The sequence below is a fragment of the Centropristis striata genome, chromosome 18 (genome assembly GCF_030273125.1).
Source record: "Centropristis striata isolate RG_2023a ecotype Rhode Island chromosome 18, C.striata_1.0, whole genome shotgun sequence".
NCBI classification, from domain to species: Eukaryota; Metazoa; Chordata; class Actinopteri; order Perciformes; family Serranidae; genus Centropristis; species Centropristis striata.
In genome coordinates, this window is record NC_081534.1 from 27,070,967 (window position 1) to 27,093,342 (window position 22,376).

At 38.9% G+C, this 22,376-nt stretch overlaps 1 protein-coding gene across 1 annotated transcript; it reads left to right on the plus strand.

The window, feature by feature from the left end:
* The first annotated feature begins 1,937 nt into the window (after window positions 1-1,937).
* Window positions 1,938-20,087, plus strand: LOC131991599 (small ribosomal subunit protein mS39-like). Its single transcript, XM_059357063.1, has 9 exons — window positions 1,938-1,954; window positions 3,084-3,257; window positions 3,446-3,583; window positions 6,643-6,695; window positions 7,292-7,331; window positions 7,441-7,486; window positions 13,237-13,357; window positions 13,445-13,542; window positions 19,302-20,087. The coding sequence occupies exons 3-9, from the start codon at window positions 3,495-3,497 to the stop codon at window positions 19,377-19,379; spliced, it is 525 nt and encodes a 174-aa protein (XP_059213046.1). The 5' UTR covers window positions 1,938-1,954; window positions 3,084-3,257; window positions 3,446-3,494; the 3' UTR covers window positions 19,380-20,087.
* The last annotated feature ends 2,289 nt before the right edge of the window (window positions 20,088-22,376 follow it).

Here is a 22,376-nt window from a genome sequence, read left to right on the forward strand (position 1 = left end):
CCTGTTTCCTTTCCTCTCCTGTTTCCTCTCCTCTCCTCTCCTCTCCTTTCCTCTCCCCTCCTCTCCTCTCCTCCTCTCCTCTCCTCTGCAGTAGGAGGCCAGGCAGCTTTGTGATAACCTTGCCCTGTCATTGCGTTCTTAGAACAAATCTGCTCTTATCAGGATCTTGTAGCAGGCAGCAAATGCAATTTCCCAGCTCCCCCGGCGGGCGTCTGCCTCAAATCCTCCACGGGCAATCTGCCTGTGTGATCTGACGTCTTTAAGAGGGACTTGAACCGCGGCGGCATTAGCCCATCTGACAACTCTGCCTGTGACAAAGTGTCAGCCTCGCCCAGTGCGCTCCCTCACTCTTTCTCTTTCGTTTTCACGCTGATTGCTTTCTATCTCTTTCATCCTTTCTGTGTATTAGCATCTCTTCTTTTCTCTCGTACTGTCTTTCTTTCTCTGTGGTGCCACTTGTGTGTTCTCAGGCCACAGATCACAGGAATACATTAACAGCTTCTCTTGTCTATCATGCCCTCTCCTCTCCCTCCTCCCTCCTCCCACATCGCAGGCCACTTCTCTGTCCTCACGGAGTCCCATTCCTCCACATTACAGCAGATCTGTTCAGACAGGCGGCTGCTGAGGTGAGGGTGTGTGTGTGTGTGTGTGTGTGTGTGTGTGTTCTTGTACTTCCTACATAGTGAGGACCAGGACATGTTTTTAACCAACAGAGTGAGGACATTTTTGCAAAGTGAGGACATTTCGGCCGGTCCTCACTTATTTAAAGGCTTTTTTGAGATTTCAGACTTTGTTTTAAGGGTTAAAGGTTACATGATAATGATAATTAACTGAAACTGTATTGTGTGGTTACAAAACTAACTAAAAGTATAGTGAAAATGTCCATCGTTTTCGTCTTTGTTAACTTTTTTCATACATAATGAAGATGGATAAGGCAAATAATAATAATAATAATAATAAAGGCAAAATTTACTGTGACCTCTTATAATCAGTGGTGTAGTCCAGGATGTCCAGGATTGCGTATACCCACTTCTAAATCCCCCTGATGCGCACCATTCAGTAATATCTGTGATCCAGGTTGCCCATTTTTTCCTCAAGGATGGTGAAGCCATGACCCGCCCTCCTCTGCCTCTAATTGGCTGGTACTCGCTGCCTTCACTGATTAGATTGGTTAACTATAGAGCATGAGGACTGATGAGCCAATCAGAGGCAGAGTAGGGCGGGTCACGCTGAGGAAAATATTGCTAACACCTCAGTTGCTGTGTTCCAATACCCATACTTCCATGAGTACACTCAAATGCAGTACACTATCCGCACTCACAAGGTACACAGATTTCAGCAGGTGAGTGTTGTTCCAAATCTAATACTCCGTGATGCACTTACCGGAAATGACGCTCGCGACGGCCGCCGCAGCTCATCACCCGCGAAAAACTTCCGGCTTTAAACGGCGAAAAAATGATCCTTTGTGTTGTTTAATCTTTACTTCTACAATCCGGCAATATGGCTCCATTAACGCAGCAAATGTGGAAAATGTGCCGGCGTCGTCGGCCGCCATTACAAACATTTTTTTCGAGCCGAGCGGCTCTGCCTGGCTCCGCCTCTTCCGCTACGTAGACAAGATGGCGGCCGTTGAGTGCGTATAGTGTACATCGTTCCACACTCAGCGTTTTGACCGTTATGAGTACAACATCCGGGTCCTTTAGGTACACTTCTTTTCACCGCGATCGGAATCGGAACACCCTGCGTACTCAAGCTAAGTACAGTGAGTACGGGAAGTATGGGTATTGGAACACAGCAAGTGTCACCCCAGTTGATTGACAGGTCACTGCACGTATCCTTGAAAGATGCGCGATTATTGGAAATGCGAACAAGAAAGGCAGAATAAACATCTTTCAAGTGAGTGGCACGTATCGAGAGAACCAACCGCTACTTTCATGGAGGAGATAATTCAGAGGTAAGTTTCAAAGTGGTTTCCAAATGAATCATTGTTTTAAACTACTGACAATATGACTGTACATTTAGAGGAGAAGAGATTTTGTCCCCAATAGTTGAGTTAAACTGTGTGAGTCGGCTAACGTTATGAAAGGCTAATGTTATGCTAACGTTACCCTGAAGCTAGCTAGATTGGGATAATGTGGGGAAACCGTGTCATTGTTGGTTTTCAGTAAGTGTTTAATCAACCCAGTTTGCAAGAATTTCATACCAGACTGTAATGTTAGATTAAACTGATTATCTCAATGTCTATGAAGCTTGTTTGCTATTGTAAAGGTCTAAATTATAACGTTAGCCAAGTTACTTAGCCCTAACTAGCCTACATGATCTAGTTTAATTTTATAGTAGCTAACTCTCCCAAGTATTTCACTCACTAATCTCCTGAATTGCTTCAGCTTTACTTGGTGAAAATAATTCCACTTGATGATGCAGATTGTTAATGTAAAGAGGGGGACCCATGTCTTGCTGATGACTATTGTGATCACAGTAGTGTGTGCTGGGTTGAGATAGTTCATCACTGTTGATGTGTTGTAAATGCATATATTTTTTGTTCATTGTTAACTAAATATTTTGTTGAATGATTTAAATGAACATGTTCAAAACAAAGCATTAACTAAAAAATGATGACATTCAATATTTGTAATGATATGTATATATTTATCTTTCGAAGTATGTTAAAATAGTGTTCAGCTATTGAAAACCAAACAATGTATTTCAATTTTTTGACACTTTTGAGTTCATTTGATTGGTTTTTGATGTGTGGAAGAGAATGATTTGTGTGTTTTATTTAAGATGAAATGTGAACAGGGATGCATTGATTACAAGTATTTTATTTAAATAAATGTTCAAAAAATAACTGAAACACCATGTTTGCCTCATGATAAATACATTTTACATTCATTCAGGCTGCTTGTGTAACCAGTAGTAACTAAAACTGCTCCTAATCAAGTCATGATCATTTTATAATAGTGAGCAAGTTTTCTCTGGACTACTTTAAAAAACATAAAGGTGAAAATTGAGAGTATACCCACTTTATCAGGGACCACTACACCACTGCTAACAAGCTGTCTCTCACCTTATTTCTCCGGCAGAGTACATGCCAGACGACATCCCCTCCAGTCGCCGCCATGGCACTTCTTTTCCAAACAACATTTTGTGGAGAATTAGCCAGACTTTTTATGTGTTTACTGATATAAACTCATGGCTACGGGAAGGCTAAACCACATGCGACACACAGTTCAACACGTGGGACCGCCACACCAAAGGTAACATTAAAGGGGGGAGGTTAAAAAAAAAACTAACATGACTTTTACACAAACTCTGTTGATATTAGACATTTTAAATAACTCATACAATAATAAAAGTAAAATGTAATATGTTAAGTGTGGATATATGCGTGGTATTCCTTTTAAAATACAAAGTGTTATGTCGTTTCGCCCCCCCCTTCCCTTAGCTCACATGGTCTCGTCCTCCCAGAAGCCTTCAGTTGGTAGCGTAGCAACATGGCGGCCACCGGTGCCCACCTAGGGCATTATGTCAAGAGAAACGGCCGATTTCTGCTTAATAACATCGAGCAGTTATGGGCTTACAGGTAAGAAAGCTGTGTTTTAAACCAACATATCATTCAGTCGACTTTGTCTTGTTATTCGGGTTGTTAATTGAGTGTTTCGGCTACAGCTAGCTAGCATCATCTGGCAGGAGGTCATGTCTTCTTGAAGCTAACTTCATCACTGCAGCACATGAGTGATATTTTATCAGATTTTCGTCATTTTTATGCGTGTAAACTTTGTTTTGTGTCACATCAACGGTGTCATGTAAAGAGCATGTGGCATTTATCCTCACTGAACACCCATCATCATATCTTCTCTTTTAAAATTTGGCAAATATTTAAAACAAAACATGGCTTAGGAGGACAGCGAGCAAGAGGTCGAGGTCAAAACGTATATTTGCACATATTGTCCATTATGCATAAACACACATGCACACACACACAGGCACAGGGAGTCATAGACACACACAGACACTCAGACAAACACACACTCACAAGTATACATGCATGCACACAGTTAAACTTGAAGATTAGGTACTCATTTTGTATATTTGACTAAAATTGACCAATAATAATGAAAAAAGTATATATCAATGTGTTGGTCATGAGTTGCATTAAAAGGTAAAAAAAAAAAAAGGTAATATTTTGTTGTTCTAAAACCAGTCTAATGTCATGGGGTCCTTTTTGACCCTGAGGACCATGGGTGATTCTTTTTTTTCCTTTTTTTTTTTTGCTGACATCCAAAAATTAACAATGTTTTCAAAACATAAGTTTCACTAAAAGTTGACATAACCTACTCTGTGCATTCCCATGACGATTTTTTTCCCCCACTATTACTATTGAAAAGAATATTCAGGTTTTATTACTTTTTTTCTCTTGAAATGAGGCCTAATTTTGTATATTTGACTAAAATTTACCAATAACAATGAAAAAAATATGAAAATTATTTATCAATGTGTTTGTCATGAGTGGTTTTAGGACATGTAGGAAAAAACTATTAACAACTTTTTTTTCACCTTTTACGGCAACTCAAGACTAACACATTGAAATATAAAGTTCATATTTTTTTCATTATCCTATGAAAATTCTATGAAAGTTAACCTATATTAATCGTGTGTTGAAAATGATTTGCGATCAAAAAGGACCCCAGGAACACAGGAGGGTTAAAGTATCTAAATTAAGCAGAATGGACATTATGCAGAATGGCCCTACTCCAATATTCCAAATATAATATTAGATTATTTGTTGTGATGAATTTATGTTAGCAGCGTTTTAATTTTGTAAAAATCTGTTAAAATTAGACAGCCTGATGGCTGTAGGATCAAATACAGTACTTGAGTAAATGTACTTAGTTTCATTCCACCACTGGTAAAGAGCATATGGCATTTATTGAAAGGACAAATACCCATCATCAAATTTTCTCTTTTAAAATTTGGCAAATATTTATAACAAAATGTGTATTAAGCTCATCTAAAAAGGCAATATACATAACTACTTTTTGTTTAATTGAGTTTCAATTTTGGTCAAAAAATATAATTGATTTTGCAATCCCCTGTGCAAATCAAGCAATGTCTCTATGTGCTGTGTCATACAAGATACTTAATACTCATATATTCATTAGGAAGGTCAATAATTCTTTAAATTCAGATATGGAGAAGTCCCAGAGAGAGGGGTAATAAACATCTCTCAGCTGGATAGACATATATTTTGATGCTAAGCTAAGGCACATCATCAGTGATGTTCCTGAGGTCTTTGGGTGTTTTGGGTCTTTTAAACATCAGACAACCTCTCTCAGGCGACCCAGCTGAGGTTGATCAAGGCTCAACTTGTGCCCTAGCAGCATTCTCCCACGGATCCGCTCTCTTAATCCAGAGCCATCTAGATCAGTGGTTCTCAAATGGGGGTACATTTAAAAAGTAGCATCCATTCAAAAATCCTTTAAAAATAAATATTAAATAAATATTTAAGTATAAGTTCATAAAATTAATTTTATATTCAATAGGCTATTCAATTTCATTATCTTAAAAACCCACAGTCTCCCCCATACCAGGATGGTTCGACCCAACCTGTCATATCACTTGAAAACTCAAAGATGGAGTCGTGGTTGAAGCGTAGCAGTTATAGTTTTAAATGGTTATATGGTCACTGTTTTTACTACATTAGTTTAAATCACTACATTTTAGTGATCAGAAATATTTGCAATAAATTTAGTCATGGATTATTAACATTTAAAGTGTTTGAAATAGGTTTTTTTTTTCAAATGTTTGAATTTTGTATGTGTTTATCAGTTCCAAAGTTTAATAAATCAGACGCTGATGGCACAGCGCTCTGTTTTTAAGTCTTTTTTTTTTTTTTTTTTTCAACCAAAAATGCTTTGCCCTGGTTAGGGGGTACTTGGCTGAAAAAAATATTTCACAGGGGGAACATCACTGAAAAAAGGTTGAGAACCACTGATGGAAAGGTTTTCTCTGCAGCTTCTGTGCTGTCATACATGGCCCTCCTCCTCCTTTCACATGTGGTGCTGAGTGCGGTGTAAGCTCTGCACAGGGACTGTCCTGCAAAGCATCTGTACTCAACTTCTACAAGCAAGCACCTTGCCTTGCAGCCTTGTCTGTGGCAGCCGCAGACAAGGCTCTCATATTTTCCCCTTTTTATTAGGAAGGTTAATAATTATTTAAATTGAGATATGGAGAAGTCCCAGAGAGAGGGGTAATAAACATCTCTCAGCTGGAGAGACATAGTCTGATGCTAAACCAGAGCACATCATCAGTGATGTTCCTGAGGTCCTTGGGTGTTTCGGGTCTTTTGGAAATCAGACACCCTCACTCAGGCGACCCAGCTGAGGTTGATCAAGCCTCAACTTGTGCCCTAGCAGCATTCTCCCACAGATCTGCTCTCTTGATCCAGAGCCATCGAGAGGCTTATTCTGCAGCCTCTGTGCTGTCATTATTTACATTTACATTTAGTCATTTAGCAGACGCTTTTATCCAAAGCGACTTACAGGAAAAAAAGGGATTTTCATTAACCTCCTCAGAGAATAGAAGCCTGCCAGATGACTTCAGTAGTCTTTAGCAAAGTTAATTTGTTTCTCTTTTTTCCAGGGGTTTTGGCTGGACTTCAGCTCTGCGACAACAAGCTGCAGAAGCGAATAAAGGTATTTTGGAATAAGAGTTTTTTGGGGTCATGACTCAAACACTCCTGTCAGTAAAGGCAAAATCAGGGACAGAAAATGTTTACCGCTTCAAAAATATTAGGTGAGTGTAGTCAGCTTCAGCATTACTGCTCTTTTCTGTTTTATATTGTTACATAAAAATCCAGAAAACCATTATTCAATTAACAACTGTTGGCTGTTAATATACAGAGCATATATTTTATTTTTTCTGGTCACTGTTTGAAACCATCAAATGCACTATTGCACCGTAGGACATGTTTACATTTACATTTAGTCATTTTGCAGACACTTTTATCCAAAGCGACTTACAGGGGGGCAAAAAGAGGGGTTCCTACTTTAACTTCAATATAAAGCAAAAACAAAGTAAGTTCTTGTCAGGAAATGTTCATACTTCATGAGAAACTAATGTGCAGAACTCCTAGGAATCAATGGGCTTGAGGATGAGGATTTCTTAATAATGGAAAAATGACTGCCCCTCCTGTTAGATTTGACAAAGTCACCCATTAACTACATCAGATGCACTTGATTGTAATGTATCAGTGAGATTAATATCACCTTTTTCATCCATGTTGTTGCAGAACCAACCGATGCGATTGTCATTCCCAGGAAGAAAACATGGTTTGTGTCCATATCATTGTTATGTGATGTTAATTAGCTAGACCACCCTCTTTTTAAATTAAGACAGGCAAGTATTTAAATTATTTAAATGTCACTTTTTCTTGAACAGGAGCAAGGAGGCAGTGCTGGCAGCTCTGGCTTCAACTACCAGCAGGGTGAGAGCTCTTTCATGTCTTTCTCATGATCTTTCAATGTGGATGTCCACTTGTATATTTAGGGCTGTGTGATGAATCCAATTTCATTTTCAATTACGACTATTGCCTCCAACAATTCTGAAAATAGACTTATCAATATAAACAATTTCCATATTCTGTTTCTCAATGATGCTCTCATTTTGCCCTGTGTTATTAACCCAGCGCACCCTTTCCCTTACAGTGGTGCGTTTATGTCTGTTTTCCTTAAGGCACTGACTGGAATATGTTGAATAGGAGTAATAGGTATATTGAATGAGTCCCTTACTTAAGTCATTTGAATTTTTTTCTCCCAAAGTCATGTATTACTTGAATGTTGGAGGAAACCACAGCACCTGGGGGAAACCCACAAAACAACAGGGAGAATAAAGTCTATTTAAAAAAGAGGCCCAGAATATTCTAGTTGTTAGGTGGCATTGCTAATCCCTTACTTAAGTGATTTGATTTTTTTTTTTTTTGCAAAGTAACACAGGGACAATAAGTAAAGTCTATTTTGAAAGAGGACCAGAATGTTTTAGCTGTAAGATAACAGTGCTAACCACTGCACCACTGGGTCCCTTACTGAAGTCATTTAATTTTTTTTTACGCAAAGTAACGTATTACTTGGAATGTGGGAGGAAACCAGAGCACCTGGGGGAAACCCACAAAACCACAGGGACAATAAGTAAAGTCTATTTTGAAAGAGGACCAGAATGTTTTAGCTGTTAGATAACAGTGCTAACCACTGCCGACTGGGTCCCTTACTTAAGTCATTTAATTTATTTTTTTTGCGCAAAGTAACGTATTACTTGGAATGTGGGAGGAAACCAGAGCACCTGGGGGAAACCCACAAAACCACAGGGACAATAAGTAAAGTCTATTTTGAAAGAGGACCACAATGTTTTAGCTGTAAGGTGACAGTGCTAACCACTGCACCATTGTGTCCCTTACTTAAGTCATTAAATTTTTTTTTCAACCAAGTGACTTGGATTACTATTACTTGGAGTGTGGGAAGAAACCGGAGCACCCGGGGAAAACCCCACCTAACTATCCACTGCCTATTCACCTCACAGCTTTGCACTCCTAATTTTGAGTGTGATCTTCCAAGCCGTGTGAATCATCCAGAGGGGATGCATTCATGTATAGTTTTGCAATTTGTGCATAATCGCTGGTGTCCATGTCATTTTCCAGGTGAACCATTGTGACAAAACGGTGTTTAAGTGCTTGCTCAGGTGTGATTCTCATATCAGGATTTGGATTGAGTAACTGTTTTAGGAGATGTAAAAACTCCATCCTGTCTTCATATGCAACATTGTCATCTCTGAGCGACAACAACTCAATTGCCTCATCCAAGTTATCAAAAGAATCAGGATACCACCCTGAATATTCAGACTGGACACCGGTTGCCTCTTCGTATTCCTCTGCTGTCTTTAGTTGCCATTCTGAATTGGTTGAGCCCTGTTGCCTGTTGAAATACTGGCAGGTGTTCTCTCCAGCATTCAGAAGGCAGTCTTCTGGCTGACCAAGCAGATGGCAAACAGCTTTCATTGTATTGTATGGTGATTCTCCAGGGAAGAGGCTGATGCCAAAATAAAGGTATGCTATGACACATCCCAGTCCCCACATATCAATGGCTACAGATATAGGGAGGGCCAAGTTCACCTCTGGAGCCCTGTATGCACATTGTTGCAAGTCCATCCCAACCTCTACTTCAGAGACTGGAAGTGCCATGTCAAAGTTGGTTAATGTTATCCTGAAGAGCTCATCCTGGGGGTTTAAAACCATGACGTTGTCAGGATGCAAGTCTGTGTGTATAATTCCGTCATCTTTCAAGTCTTCAAGTTCCACAAGTAGCTGTTGTGTGATAGAGCGAATTTCAATAAGAGACAATCCCATTCCCTGTCTCTGCGCCACCACGTCTGAAAGGCTCATGCCCAGCATCTCAAAGACCTGGGGGCTTCCCACTTGAGAGTAATCCTCAACATAATCTCTGTTACTTGAGCGATTCAACTCAAGACAGGGATTAGGTAGTACGATCTGGGGGTTCCATTCAAGGGCTTCCAATGGGCCTTGAACCATGGACATCTGCTGCTCTTGACTCGACTGGATGGGGAGTCTGGTTGACCCTATGTCAGTGCTGGACTCACTAATAAAATCATGCAATTCATCTTCATTATCCAAGGGGCAGACGGTCATCAATTCGAAGGCAGCTTTTGCATGAAGGCTGGTGTTAATTTCGGGTTCAAGGCCAATCATCGTAATGAATGGGTGATCTAGAGCTTGCTCAGGCGTGATCCTTGTCTCGGCATTTGGATCAAGCAAGTATTTTAGGAGGTCTAAGAATGCCAACCTGTCAGACTTCTCAACATCATCGTGTGTCTCCCAGAACGACTCTACTGCTTCATCCAGATTTCTGACAGTGGCAAAAAATCCGTTTTGGGGGTGGACATCGGATTGCTTTTTATACTCCTCTGGTGCCTTGAATCTCCATCCTGGATTAGTTGAGCCCTGTATCCTCTTGAAATACTGGTAGGTGTTCTGCCCAGCATTCAGCAGGTTATCTGCTGGCTGACCAACCAGTTTGCAAACTGCGTTCATCATGTCATATGTGGAAGTTTCAGGGAATAGATCGTCGCCAAAGTAAAGGAATGCTAAGACACATCCCAATCCCCACATATCAATGGCCTCAGTTATAGGGAGGCCCAGGGAGACCTCTGGAGCTCTGTATGCAATAGCCTGCATGATCCATCCAACCTGTACCTCGGAGGCTGGAAGGGCCAAACCAAAGTCGATTAACTTCACCCTGAAGGGCTCGTCCTGGTGGTTGACAAGCATGACATTGTCAGGTTTCAGATCTGTATGAAGGATGCCAGCACACTTCAAGGCTTTAAATGCTACAAGAAGCTGATGTGCGATGGGGCGAATTGCATTAACAGGCAATGGTCTATTTGTCTCGTCCACCAAATCCCAAAGGCTCTTGTCCAGCATCTCAAAGGCAAGGCAAGAAAGGCCTTTGAACGTGAAATCGTCTATGAATTTGACCACATTTTTCTTATCTGGGTCAAGGGCCCTAAGTTCTTTCAGCATTCTCACCTCATCTTGAAGGGCCTCATCTTCACTCTCTTTTAGAATCTTGATTGCTGTAGTCTCAAAGGTTTTTAGGTTGACACACTTTGCAACTTTACCAAAACATCCTTCTCCATTAAAGTCCAGCACAAGGTAGTGTGCAGACCTGCTGGAGATTATGTCATTCCTTTGAACCTGATATGGTGAAGATGTGTCACCTTCTTGAACACTAGTATCCCAGTATGGCTCTTTGACGAACGGACTCCTGTGAATTGGCAACTGAAAGTCATTGCAGTGTGCCTGTGAGGCCTCGTCTTTAGCACTGGAATCCCAATATGGCTCTTTGACGAACGGACTCCTGTGAATTGGCAACTGAAAGTCATTGCAGTGTGCCTGTGAGGCCTCGTCTTTAGCACTGGAATTCCAATATGGCTCTTTGATGAACGGACTCCTGTGAATTGGCAACTGAAAGTCATTGCAGTGTACCTGTGAGGCCTCGTCTTCATAAATGGAACACCCAGTGTCAGAAACTTCAGCACTGGAATTCCAATATGGCTCTTTGACGAAGGGACTCCTGTGAATTGGCAACTGAAAGCCATTGCAGTGTACCTGGGAGGCCTCGTCTTCATAAATGGAACGACAAGTGTCAGAAATTTTAGCACTGGAGTTCCAATATGGCTCTTTGATGAACGGACTCCTGTGAATTGACAACTGAAGGTCATTGCTGTATACCTGGAAGGCCTGGTCTTCATTAAGGAGTGGAGGATTTGAGTGGCATACACGAATGTCTTCAAAGCTTGAGCTAGCACTGCTTAAAACTCTGTAACTGGAGTAAGCTGACTCAGCACAGGCATTAGGAATAGGGAGGGACATCTGATGCCTCTGACCCTCCCTGATGGTGGGCTTGGTTGACTCAATTTCATCTGACTCCCCACCGGAGCAGATGTTCATTAGGTGAAAGGCAACTTCTGCATGAGAGCTGCTGTCCCTGTCCTGTTCCAGATGAGTCATTGTAAGAAAACAATGTTTCAGGGCTTCCCCAGGTGTTATTCTGGTCTTCGCATCCAGACTGAGCAGCCGTTTCAGGAGGTCTAAAAATGCCATCCTGTCACTGTACTCAACATTGCCTTCATCTTCACGGGCCTTTATTTCTTCAACGAAACTTCCCTGAAGAAAGCAATCTGAAAACTTGGGTTGAACACCTGTTGCCTGCTTGTATTCCTCAACCGTCTTAAGTCTCCATCCTTCCTCATCCCGGCTAAAATACTGCCAAGAGTTCTTTCCAGCAGTCAGCAGGTGGTCTTCTGGCTGACCGAGGACCTCACAAATAACTTTCATCATTTGGTATGTCGATTGACCAGGGAAGAGGTCAATGCCAAGATACAGAAGGACTAAGACACATCCCAGTCCCCACATATCAATGCCTTCAGTTATGGGGAGGCCCAAGGTGACCTCTGGAGCCCTGTATGCAACAGGCTGCATGGTCATTCCTGCTCTTGCTGCGGAGGCTGGAATTGCCAAACCAAAGTCAATCAATTTAACTCTGTAGGGCTTGTCCTGGTGGTTGACAAGCATGACATTGTCAGGTTTCAAGTCTGTGTGAATAATGCCAATATCCTTCAAGGCTTCAAACGCTACAAGTAGCTGATGGGTGATGGGACGAAGTTCATTAAGAGACAGTGTTGTCCGTCTCTGCCTCAACAAGTCCCAAAGGCTCCTGTCCAGCATCTCAAAGGCAATGCAAGAAAGGCCTTGGAACATGAAATTGTCGATAAATTTCACCACATTTTTCTTCTCTGGGTCAAGTGCCCTAACTTGTCTCAGCATTTCTACTTCCGCTTGATCTTCATCTTCACTCTCTTTGTGTATCTTGATGGCCGTAATCTCCAATGTTTTTAAGTTGACACACTTTGCAACTTTGCCAAAAACTCCTTCTCCATTGAAGTCCAGCACAAGGTAGCGTGCGGACTTGCTGGAGAGTATGTTGTACTTTTGAACCTGTGTGGTAGGCATTGTGGGAGACATGTCTTCTTTCAAATCACTTACACAAATTATAAACAATAACACAATTGTCTATCTATCAAACACACTATCCGAATTTAGGAATACAATCTTTCTTCCAATAGGCAAAATTCGGTCTGAACCTATCTGACAGCTTTCTCTTATATATATAGAATATTTAGAAGATGAGCTGACCTCATGCATGACATCATCAGCCAGTATTCCAATTAGAATGCTTTGATCTTTGGAAAGATCAAAGCATTCTAATTGGAATACTGGCTGATGATGTCATCAGCCACGATGATGTCATTCGCCATGATGATGCTTTGATCTTTGAAATACTGGCTGATGATGTCATGCACCCAATCACCATGGCAACCAGCTAAGTGTGTTTGAATCATAGACTGTATAAATACATCTAAAAACAACAACGCGTGTCGGCTTGCGCCTTCGCTAGTGTCTTTAGATGCAACCCATGTAAAATAAAGGGTTTTCAACTTTTGTCAATCCACCAGAGTGCCTGCATTTTCTTCTTTTGAGTTCACTGTTTACCCAACAAGAGCACCGGTGTATTTAGGGACACCAGCAGCGCTCTTGTTATTCTGTTTTTTTATCTACTGATATTGTTTGATTTTGATTGGTTATCTTGTTGGGTTATGTGCTTGTAGTGTCTGATGCCAGAGACGGTGTCCCTGCTTCTTGAGGTGAGTGAAGAAGCACTGAAGGAGCGGATCAGCTTGAGGAAAGTTTCGGCTGCTGTTGAAATGTATGATCAACTACTGCAAGCTGGTGAGAACACACACACACACACACACACACGTATAGTCTCTGTTTTTGGGATATTGCTACATCAACTCTTCAATTAAATTCTTCCAGGCACAGCGGTTTCTATGGAAACGTCCCATGACCTGTTGGACCTGATCTGTCTCTACTGTGACAGAGACCCTGTCCAGGAGGGAGAAGAGGAGAACTTGGTGAGTCACCCCTGACCCAAACCTCCAGGGTGACGGTCAGAGACAGGAAAACAGTGAAAAATAGGACCAACAAGTGTTTTCATTAGTCAAATCTGACATCTTTTAACCCTTTATAGGGCACTCATTGAAATACTTGCAAATTCCAAATTCCGACCCTAGAGAATATTGGAGGATATTGCATACAGCCAGAACGTGGACTGTGGAATGTGTAAAAAAAAAAAAAAACACGGACCCGGGTGAGGGGGGTAATATTTTGAGAAAAAAGTTTATGGGAATGTGCATTTATGAGATTTAAAGTGGTGAATCTGCGAGAGAAAAGTTGCTTTTTTTTCCACTTTTTTCATGTGAATCTGTGACTTTTTTCCCACAGATTTGCCACTTTAAACCTCTTAAATCTGCAACTTTTTTTCTCGTAGATTTGCCACTTTAATCTAGTAAATTTGCAACTTTTTTCCTTGAAATATTACCACCCCATTTCGGATAGCCACTGAAGTTACCAAATACGGTTCTTCGCCCACCCAAAAATCTGAACTCTGAATAACACAGGAATGTGCAAGGGTTTGGCATTTTTTTCTTGAAAAATGAATCAAAACAATGAAATAATAAAGATAACAGTACTTAATGAGTAAATCAATTGTCATAGTTGGATTTTCTTTTTGTTAGGAAATTTTATTTTGAAAATGACAAAAGATAAATGATCATACAACAAGTAACATATACAGAAATTGAAAAGCATGAAGCAAAGACCTTTACCTTGGTTTACATCTCCATAAAGGAAAACTTAATTCTCATTTCTTCTCCAAAAGTTATTAATTGATTTTTAACCACCTATACATTAATTACTTTCCCTAAAGTAATTTAAAACAGAGTGCATTCTTGTATTGGGGTATTTGTTGGGTGCCAGATTCAATAAGGTCACAATAAATGTTTCCTTTATTTCCTTTGTCTGATCCAACTCAGCCCCAATAAGTTTATTAAGTCATAAAACCAGATAGTTGAAATAGATTTCATATCAACCAAAAAGGTTTACGTATGAAAAAAGTTGACAAAGAAGGACAAAGGACATTTTCACTATAATTTTAGTTAGTTTTGTAACCACAAAATACAGTTTCAGTTAGTTGTGTGTTTTTTTAAAAACTCTCGTTTTTATTTTTATTTCAGTTAACGAAAATGTTTTTTCAATTCTAGTTTTCGTTATCTCGTTAGTTTTCGTTAACTATAATAACATTGATATATACAGTATCTGACTGTTATACACTACTGGTCAAAAGTTTTAGAACACACCAACTTTTCCAGAATTTAATTGAAAATGATGCAGTTTAATGTCTCAGTGTACTCTGAAATTAATGCACATTTACAACATTTTAAATTCTTTATTGAGCATGATAGTGTTTTGAAAGTAAAAAAAAGATTCAAAATCACATTTTATGTTGGACTAAAGGACTAAAAAAAGACAAAATGACCAAAAAAAGACACAAAATGACAAAAAAAGACACAAAATGGCACAAAATGACTTACAAAGACATGAAAAGAATTCAAAAATGGACAAAATAGCCCGAGACTCCATAGAGTTAAGTTGTTAACCCATTTCTTGTTCCCTGAAAAAGGCCTTCTTGTATAATTCTGAAATGTACATTATTTTTCAGTTTTGGTTAAGCTTACCTTTTTTTTTATTTACCCCTGGCAGTTCACCACTTACCTTTGTACCCTTTCAAGCTGTTCATTTGACTTGAACTGCTTGAATTTCAATAAAAAACTGGAAAAATTGGGGTGTTCTAAAAATTTTGACCGGTAGTGTATATATACATTCATATATATATATATATATATATATATATATATATATATATATATACACATATATACATGCTCTCATTCACTCATATGGGCAATTTAGAGTCACCAATCAAACCTAAGCTGCATGTTTTTTAGACTTTTTTTTTTTTACATTTTTTTTTTTTTCACAAATATTTTGATAACCTCAAAGCAGAGAAAGTTTTGTGTTATCTCTGGTGCCCCGGGTTGGGAACCCCTGTTATAGTGGACAAAATAAGTTTTTGAGTTGTCCTTCCTTTTAGCTTTGATTGTGCCGTTTCCATTGAGGTGCAGGGAAACTTAGGCCACAGTGAGTGAAAGAAAGCTCCCTATAACATTTTTAGGGTTCGAAGGATTGAACCCACCTGGCTGAGAACTTGTTCTACGTGGTAGACCTCCTGCATGGCTCCATGGTCCACTAACTTCAGCTGGTTGAGGAGCAGGTGGACGGCCGCTCTGGGACACGTTAACATGTGACATGACAGACAGGAACCTCGAATCAACAGGTAGAGTTTCTGATGAAGGAGAGTAGGAGTGAGAAGAGAGAAAAAATATTGGTTAACCCTTTACTGGGCGAAGAACTATATTTGGTAACTTCAGGTAATATTTCAAGAAAAAAGTTGCAAATTTACTAGATTAAAGTGGCAAATCTACAAGAAAAAAGCAGCAGATTTAAGAGATTTAAAGTGGCAAATCTGCGCGAAAAAAGTCGCAAATTTACAAGAAAAAAGTGGGGAAAAAGCAACTTTTTTCTTGCAGATATACCACTTTAAATCCCAGAAATCTGCACATTTTCTTCTCGTAGATTTGCCACTTTAATCTTGTAAACTTTTTTCTCAAAATATTACCCCCCTACCCTGGTCCGTATGTTGTTTTTTTATACACATTCTGGCTGTATGTAATATCCTCCAATATTCTCTAGGGTTGAAAGATGGAATTTGCAAGTATTTCAATGAGTGCCCTATTAAGGGTAAAACCTTTTTTACCCACCAAAACCCCTAATGCTGAACCAATACAGTATCACATCCAATAATAGTGAGTTGTAAACATGTGTGTACTGCAGCTGAGTGGTGCATTTGTGTACATGCTTACATCAAAAAACAACGGGTTGTAAACAGGAAGAGGCAGCTCTACGTGTCCCAGGTGTCCTGGACAGTTGTTAAAGTCCTGACAGCAGGTTGAACACACCTGGGAAAACAGTAACACAAAGTAATGTGAATAAGATGCTTGAAAAGTACAACAACAACAACACACACACGTTTTCAGTAGAGAGGTACCTCTTTGCTGCCCCGAACAGCCTGTACGACCTGGCTCTGGGCCACGTTCCCAACAGCATCGAGGAACCTGGAGTTAGTGATCGCCTTCACACTCAACTTCCTGCACACAAGATACATCACAACGCATTTTCACACTGCCTGCTTCCTCAGATACAATGGATTCTTATTCTTAGACTGTAACTTTTATAACTTGGGAGGCAATTTTGTTATTTTAAATCCGCTAAATTTATTTGCACTACGTTTTCTGATAATGATTTTGGTTTTAAATCAAGAAAACCATGAAAAATTTCAAGATATCAGCTGTCAGTGTTTCCCCTACCATTGTACAGGCCTGGCGGGTCAACGAGCACCCCCGCCAGGCCTAGGGGAAAAAAATATGTGCCAAAAATAAACGATGTATCCAGTCATTCAGAAATCAATCATCATTTCCGTTTGGGAGCCTCTGTGTAGCACTGTTGTTCTGCAGCGCGACCAGACCTGCTTTGTTTGCTACAGAGCCATCTGGTTGCCTAGTAACACTGCTGAGAGCGCGAGGCGCGAGACGCAAGCATATTACGGGATGGTAAGCTAACGGTTATTTTGCTACACTCAACATAGCTAGCATTCCGTTACATTAAACTAACCATGGCGCCGCCAAAAAAGAAGAGAAAAGTCGCGGGCGAGGGACAACTTAATATTAAAAGATTTTTCTGTCAAACTCTGGAGCCATACACATTAGAAACACGCCAGTTACAGGTAAGACAGAGGAAGGGGGGCAGACGGCGGTGGGGAGGGACTGGGAGGCTGCTTGACCGTTACCGGCAAATCTAGTGTGGCTGACTCCGGTCCGACCGCAGCAAGTAAGCACAGAAAATCTAACTGGGATCCTGAATGGCTCAATATTCATCGATACAGCTCCTGCTTGTACCAGAATCCCCATGGTAAGTTTCCAATTCTTGAGCTTCTTTTTTTGGTAAGCAATAATGATGAAAATGACACAATAGAGAATAGCAGATAATGGCTCTCAAGTTTTGAACTGAGTTCAGAGTGAGATTTTGGCGGCGGCGGGGATGGCGGTCTGATCTGATAAATGACACAAATTCATACAAATAAAAATATTTGTTTCATCTCATATTCATCATTTTTTTGTGCAAGTAGAACTGGTGACCTGAACGAGAACAGGAGAATGTCACTTACTATGCGCAGTAAGCCTGTATACATGTTAATTATAAATAAAAACGACAGGGTTGATATCAGGACTACAATCTGTCTTACAGTAAAACACCAAGCTCATGAATCTCACTTATTTGAATATTCCCAATGTATTTCCATGGAAATGGAGAGCTGATAACAACCACACAAAAAAAACGTTAGAAAAAAACGACTAACGTTAGATAGCTGTTGTGTGGCGGGAATATCTAAATCTTACCCAGATACTGCAATGCTACTTTTTGATTGGCTGTTCGGTAGCTATATTCTTTTTATTTGATTAGCTGGTGCATGGGGAACCCACTTCATTCGTACCTGTTCCACTGTTATAAAAAATAGCGGCGCAACTTGGTGGGCGTTACCCCGGTAATTTTTCTGCGTGAGAAATACAAGGTGTGGCGTGTGAGCGTGTGAACGGGTTGAAATGCGACTTGAGAGCCCTGCAGCTTGTGGTCATTTTACCCCCAGCATTGTGAAATGCATGCAACTCTAATAAAACTATTAAAAAAATGTATTCTCCTACATTGATAAATAATTTATTATTCAGAAAATCATAAAAATCAACATCTCAATTTCGTGTCGCGTCGGTTTACGTTTTTTTCGGTGGGTACCACATTCCAACACACATACATACAACAGATCACCGCCTCAATATATATATCTAAAAATAAAACAAAACAAAACAAAAACAATAGTGCAACAGAAGGCAGTTCCAGGTGAAGTGTCAACCACATAGGTCCCCGACATCAACAACAGCATCATCATCATCAAGATTATCTGTCAAGGATGAATCACAATGTCACATACATTTATATATATATATATATATATATATATATATTATGATATACTTTGGTAACACTTTACAATAACCAACTAAATAATGTTTATAGATGGTTTATAAACCAATAATTAACATTTACAAAGTGCTATACATATTTAATCTTAAAAAAATGTTCAACCAATTTCTCAAAGGTATACGAATCATTTAAAAAATCATTAACATACTTAATATGGTGTTAAAATGTTAAAATGAGTGCAACTAAAACTATTAATAAACTATTAATTATAATTTAATTGTTTGTTAATGGTAAAGTAACTATAAACTTACATTAATATACCATCTATTTGCCATTTATAAATGATGAAGTTAGTTAAACATCAATCATTTATGTATTTATCATTCTAAATGGCCTATATACTGTTTATAAATGACGATTAAACATTAATAAATCTGATACCATTTATAAATGATGGTTATTGTAAAGTGTTACCTATACTTTTACTATGAACCAGTAGATAAGCCGACCACCAAAGGTAATGTTTGTAATGTCACCAAATGAGTATCTTCCTCTGGGAACCATGACTTTCTGATCCACCTTTTATGATGATATATCCTGTATATATTTTGTATGTTTGTGCAAAACTGTTATTTCTCCATTATACCTTTCATGGAGAAACACCTGATTATGTCCACAGGAACAAAAGCAAACTCATCTCTCAACTCTCCGGTCCTGGCAACAGCATCACTGCAGGAGTCTGACAGCAGCCAGATGAAAGCTGGTGTGACTGAGAGTCACACAACCCTCAGAGAGAGCGTGTGGCGCTATTGATGAGCTGCCGCTCCATCACTTTACTCCCCTGGTGCTAACGTGTTGTCCTCTGATATGGAACCAAGAAAGGAAATAAAAGTAAATATTTTATACAAGTGTTCCCAACTTTTCCCAACACACCTTTTTTTAAATAATTTGTTGTTTGAGGTAACAAATCATAGTTTCAGGTTATTAAATACACTTTTAAAGACCCCATATGCACATATACACACAAATAAAGATTAAATTCAGCATAAATGAGAGTTAAATTGCCTGTTTCTGACCTTCTCCAACAATACGGACTAATTAAAGTAAATTAACTGCTGTTTATTTCGGTACAGTTTTAGACAACCTCGTCCTTGTGTATCGAGCTAATTCAACAAATATGTCCAGAGCTAATTGGTACAGGTGGATGCTGATTGGCTGCATTGGTGGTTCAACTTCCCATATCATTGCAGTCATGACAGAATGTGGACCTCATGTTGTGAAACAAGCTGGTGAAGTGAAAAGGAAGAAATTATTTAAATTGGTCTGAAATCCAATCTGTGGCACTGGCAGAACACGACAGCTTTTGTTGACAGGTGGCGGTGTGAGCTCTGTTAACTGCCATCTTTGTTGTGTTGTTTATAACTCGAGATTTCCTGAGAAATGTGAAAATTAGAGCACTTGTGTGTGTCTGTGTGTAAATGTAAATGCTGTTGTTGTTGTTGAAGTAAAGGTTTTTTTAACTTTTCCTTTTCTGACATCAAACGGCACAGCAAGACAACTCTTCTGTCACAATATATATACAATACATAGTACTAGTACTATATATACAATATATAGTACTAGTACTATATTTTCAATATATAGTACTAGTACTATATATACAATATATATTTTTTGACATCCCAAAATATGGTGTTTTTCTGTCATTTCTGGACAAACTATACTCTCATATGTATCAACAGACTAAAATTGACCTATTGTAATCTTTTTTAGGCATTTTGAATTTGACATGTTGATTTTTGTCAAAAATGGTCAAATTTTAAAATGCTAAAAATGCAAGAAATGGGTCAATTATAATCTGTTGATACATATTAGAGCATAGTTTGTCCATAAATGACAGAAAAACACCATATTTTTGAATGTCCAAAAATGACCCCATGAAAAAAAAGTCATGCTATAGCATGATGATTTTTGTCAAAAATGGTCAAATTTTAAAATGCTAAAAATGACTTTATTATAGTCTTTTGATACATATTAGAACATAATATGGCCAGAAATGACAGAAATACACCATATTTTGGGATGTCCAAAAATGACCCCCTGAAAAAAAAATATTATAGCATTTCGACTTTTTTTTAAAATGTTTTGGGGATGGTGTGTCATTATATCAAGACAGAGAGGTCCACAGAACATTTCATTATATTTAAATTTTTAATACACACACAACAAAGTTGAACATATCACAAACTGATACCAATAGCCCCAATACCAATCATTTCAATTTCTCTTTCTATACATTTACACATTTTTTACATATTGCTATTTTTGTAGTGACACATGGGACTCGAAATGAACAGATAAAACTAATTATAAATATAGTACTAATGTTAATATCACTCTCACCATAACATTTTGTCTTCACATTAATAGCAAACATTGTAGGCCAATAAAATATAATTCTTTATTCTAGTGAGACTATTAAAAAAGGTTAATAACGGCAGCCTATTGTGGCTGTCAGCAGAACTCTTTCCTGATTTACAAAGATCAGGAGAAGCAATTTCCTCTCTGTGACTCACAGCTCTTAAATAAAAAATTAAAAAACTCTTGAAAAAGAGAGATTATACAAAACCTTAATCATCCCCATTTCCCAAATGCCTCAGCCGGAAGCGGCCATGATTTGTATTTTTCCTGTTATTTGAACTTTTTTATATTTGTCAAAGAAGTGAAGTTGAGAGCTTTCTTCAGAGCGGGTGCAATATTCTCATCTAATTCTCTGCAAAAAGGGTGTAAAAGTGGCTTTTTCTGCAAGCCACAGATATGTTGAATCTCATCATTTTTAAACCACAAATATGCAACCTGCTCTTATTGTGATATGTGACAACTGATCTAAAACTCTTAGATTAGGTAAAGAGAACAGGATTAGAATTAAAAAATATATTTATTCTGAACATAACTGACATAGCTGCTCTCCTAATTAAAACCTTGGGTTTGTTATTGACTCCCACAAATCCTATGAAAGACCAATTTGGCTTTTTTATTCAACCAATTTAGCCATTATCAAACTATTAAATGGGTGTTTATCAGCAGTTATCATCCCAAAAGTATGGGCGAGAAGGGGCCTCCTCTATCTTCTAGCAGGTGCAGCAGGTTGTTTTTTATTACATTAACATGTATTGTTGGTGGCGCCATCTAGTGGCTGTAGTAAATATGAATGATTCGTAGGTGGAAGTGAAGTTACGGAGTGTGGGGAAAAAGCAAGAAACTGGAGTCTAAAGCACGAAAAAAATGCTGCAAGGACGGGTAGGAGGGGCCAGACTTTTTTTTATATCTCAACCAGCGTTACACCAAAAATGGAGGTCAGTGGGTTCAGATCAATAACTAACTCAATATAAGAAAAAAAGATTAGTTATATGTGCCAAATTTGGTCAGTTTGTGCAGAATTTATGACTGAGGAAATCTGACTACACCTCTGATCTGAGCCTGATACATACTGATGATGAGTGCATCCGTTTATATGCACAATTGATGACATCATGGATACCATCAATGTGGCTTTTAACATCACATTGCTTTATCAGCGTAAAAAAATTCAGATAAACATATCTGGGGTTTGCAGAACCATTCATTTCCAACATTTTTTGCTCACAATTGGGCTTTCATATATCACTCAAAACTAAAAAAGAAGGGCAACAAACAAAAACAGAAAGAAAAAAAAGATTTAAAATAGGAATAAACACAAGTGTGTATGCACGAC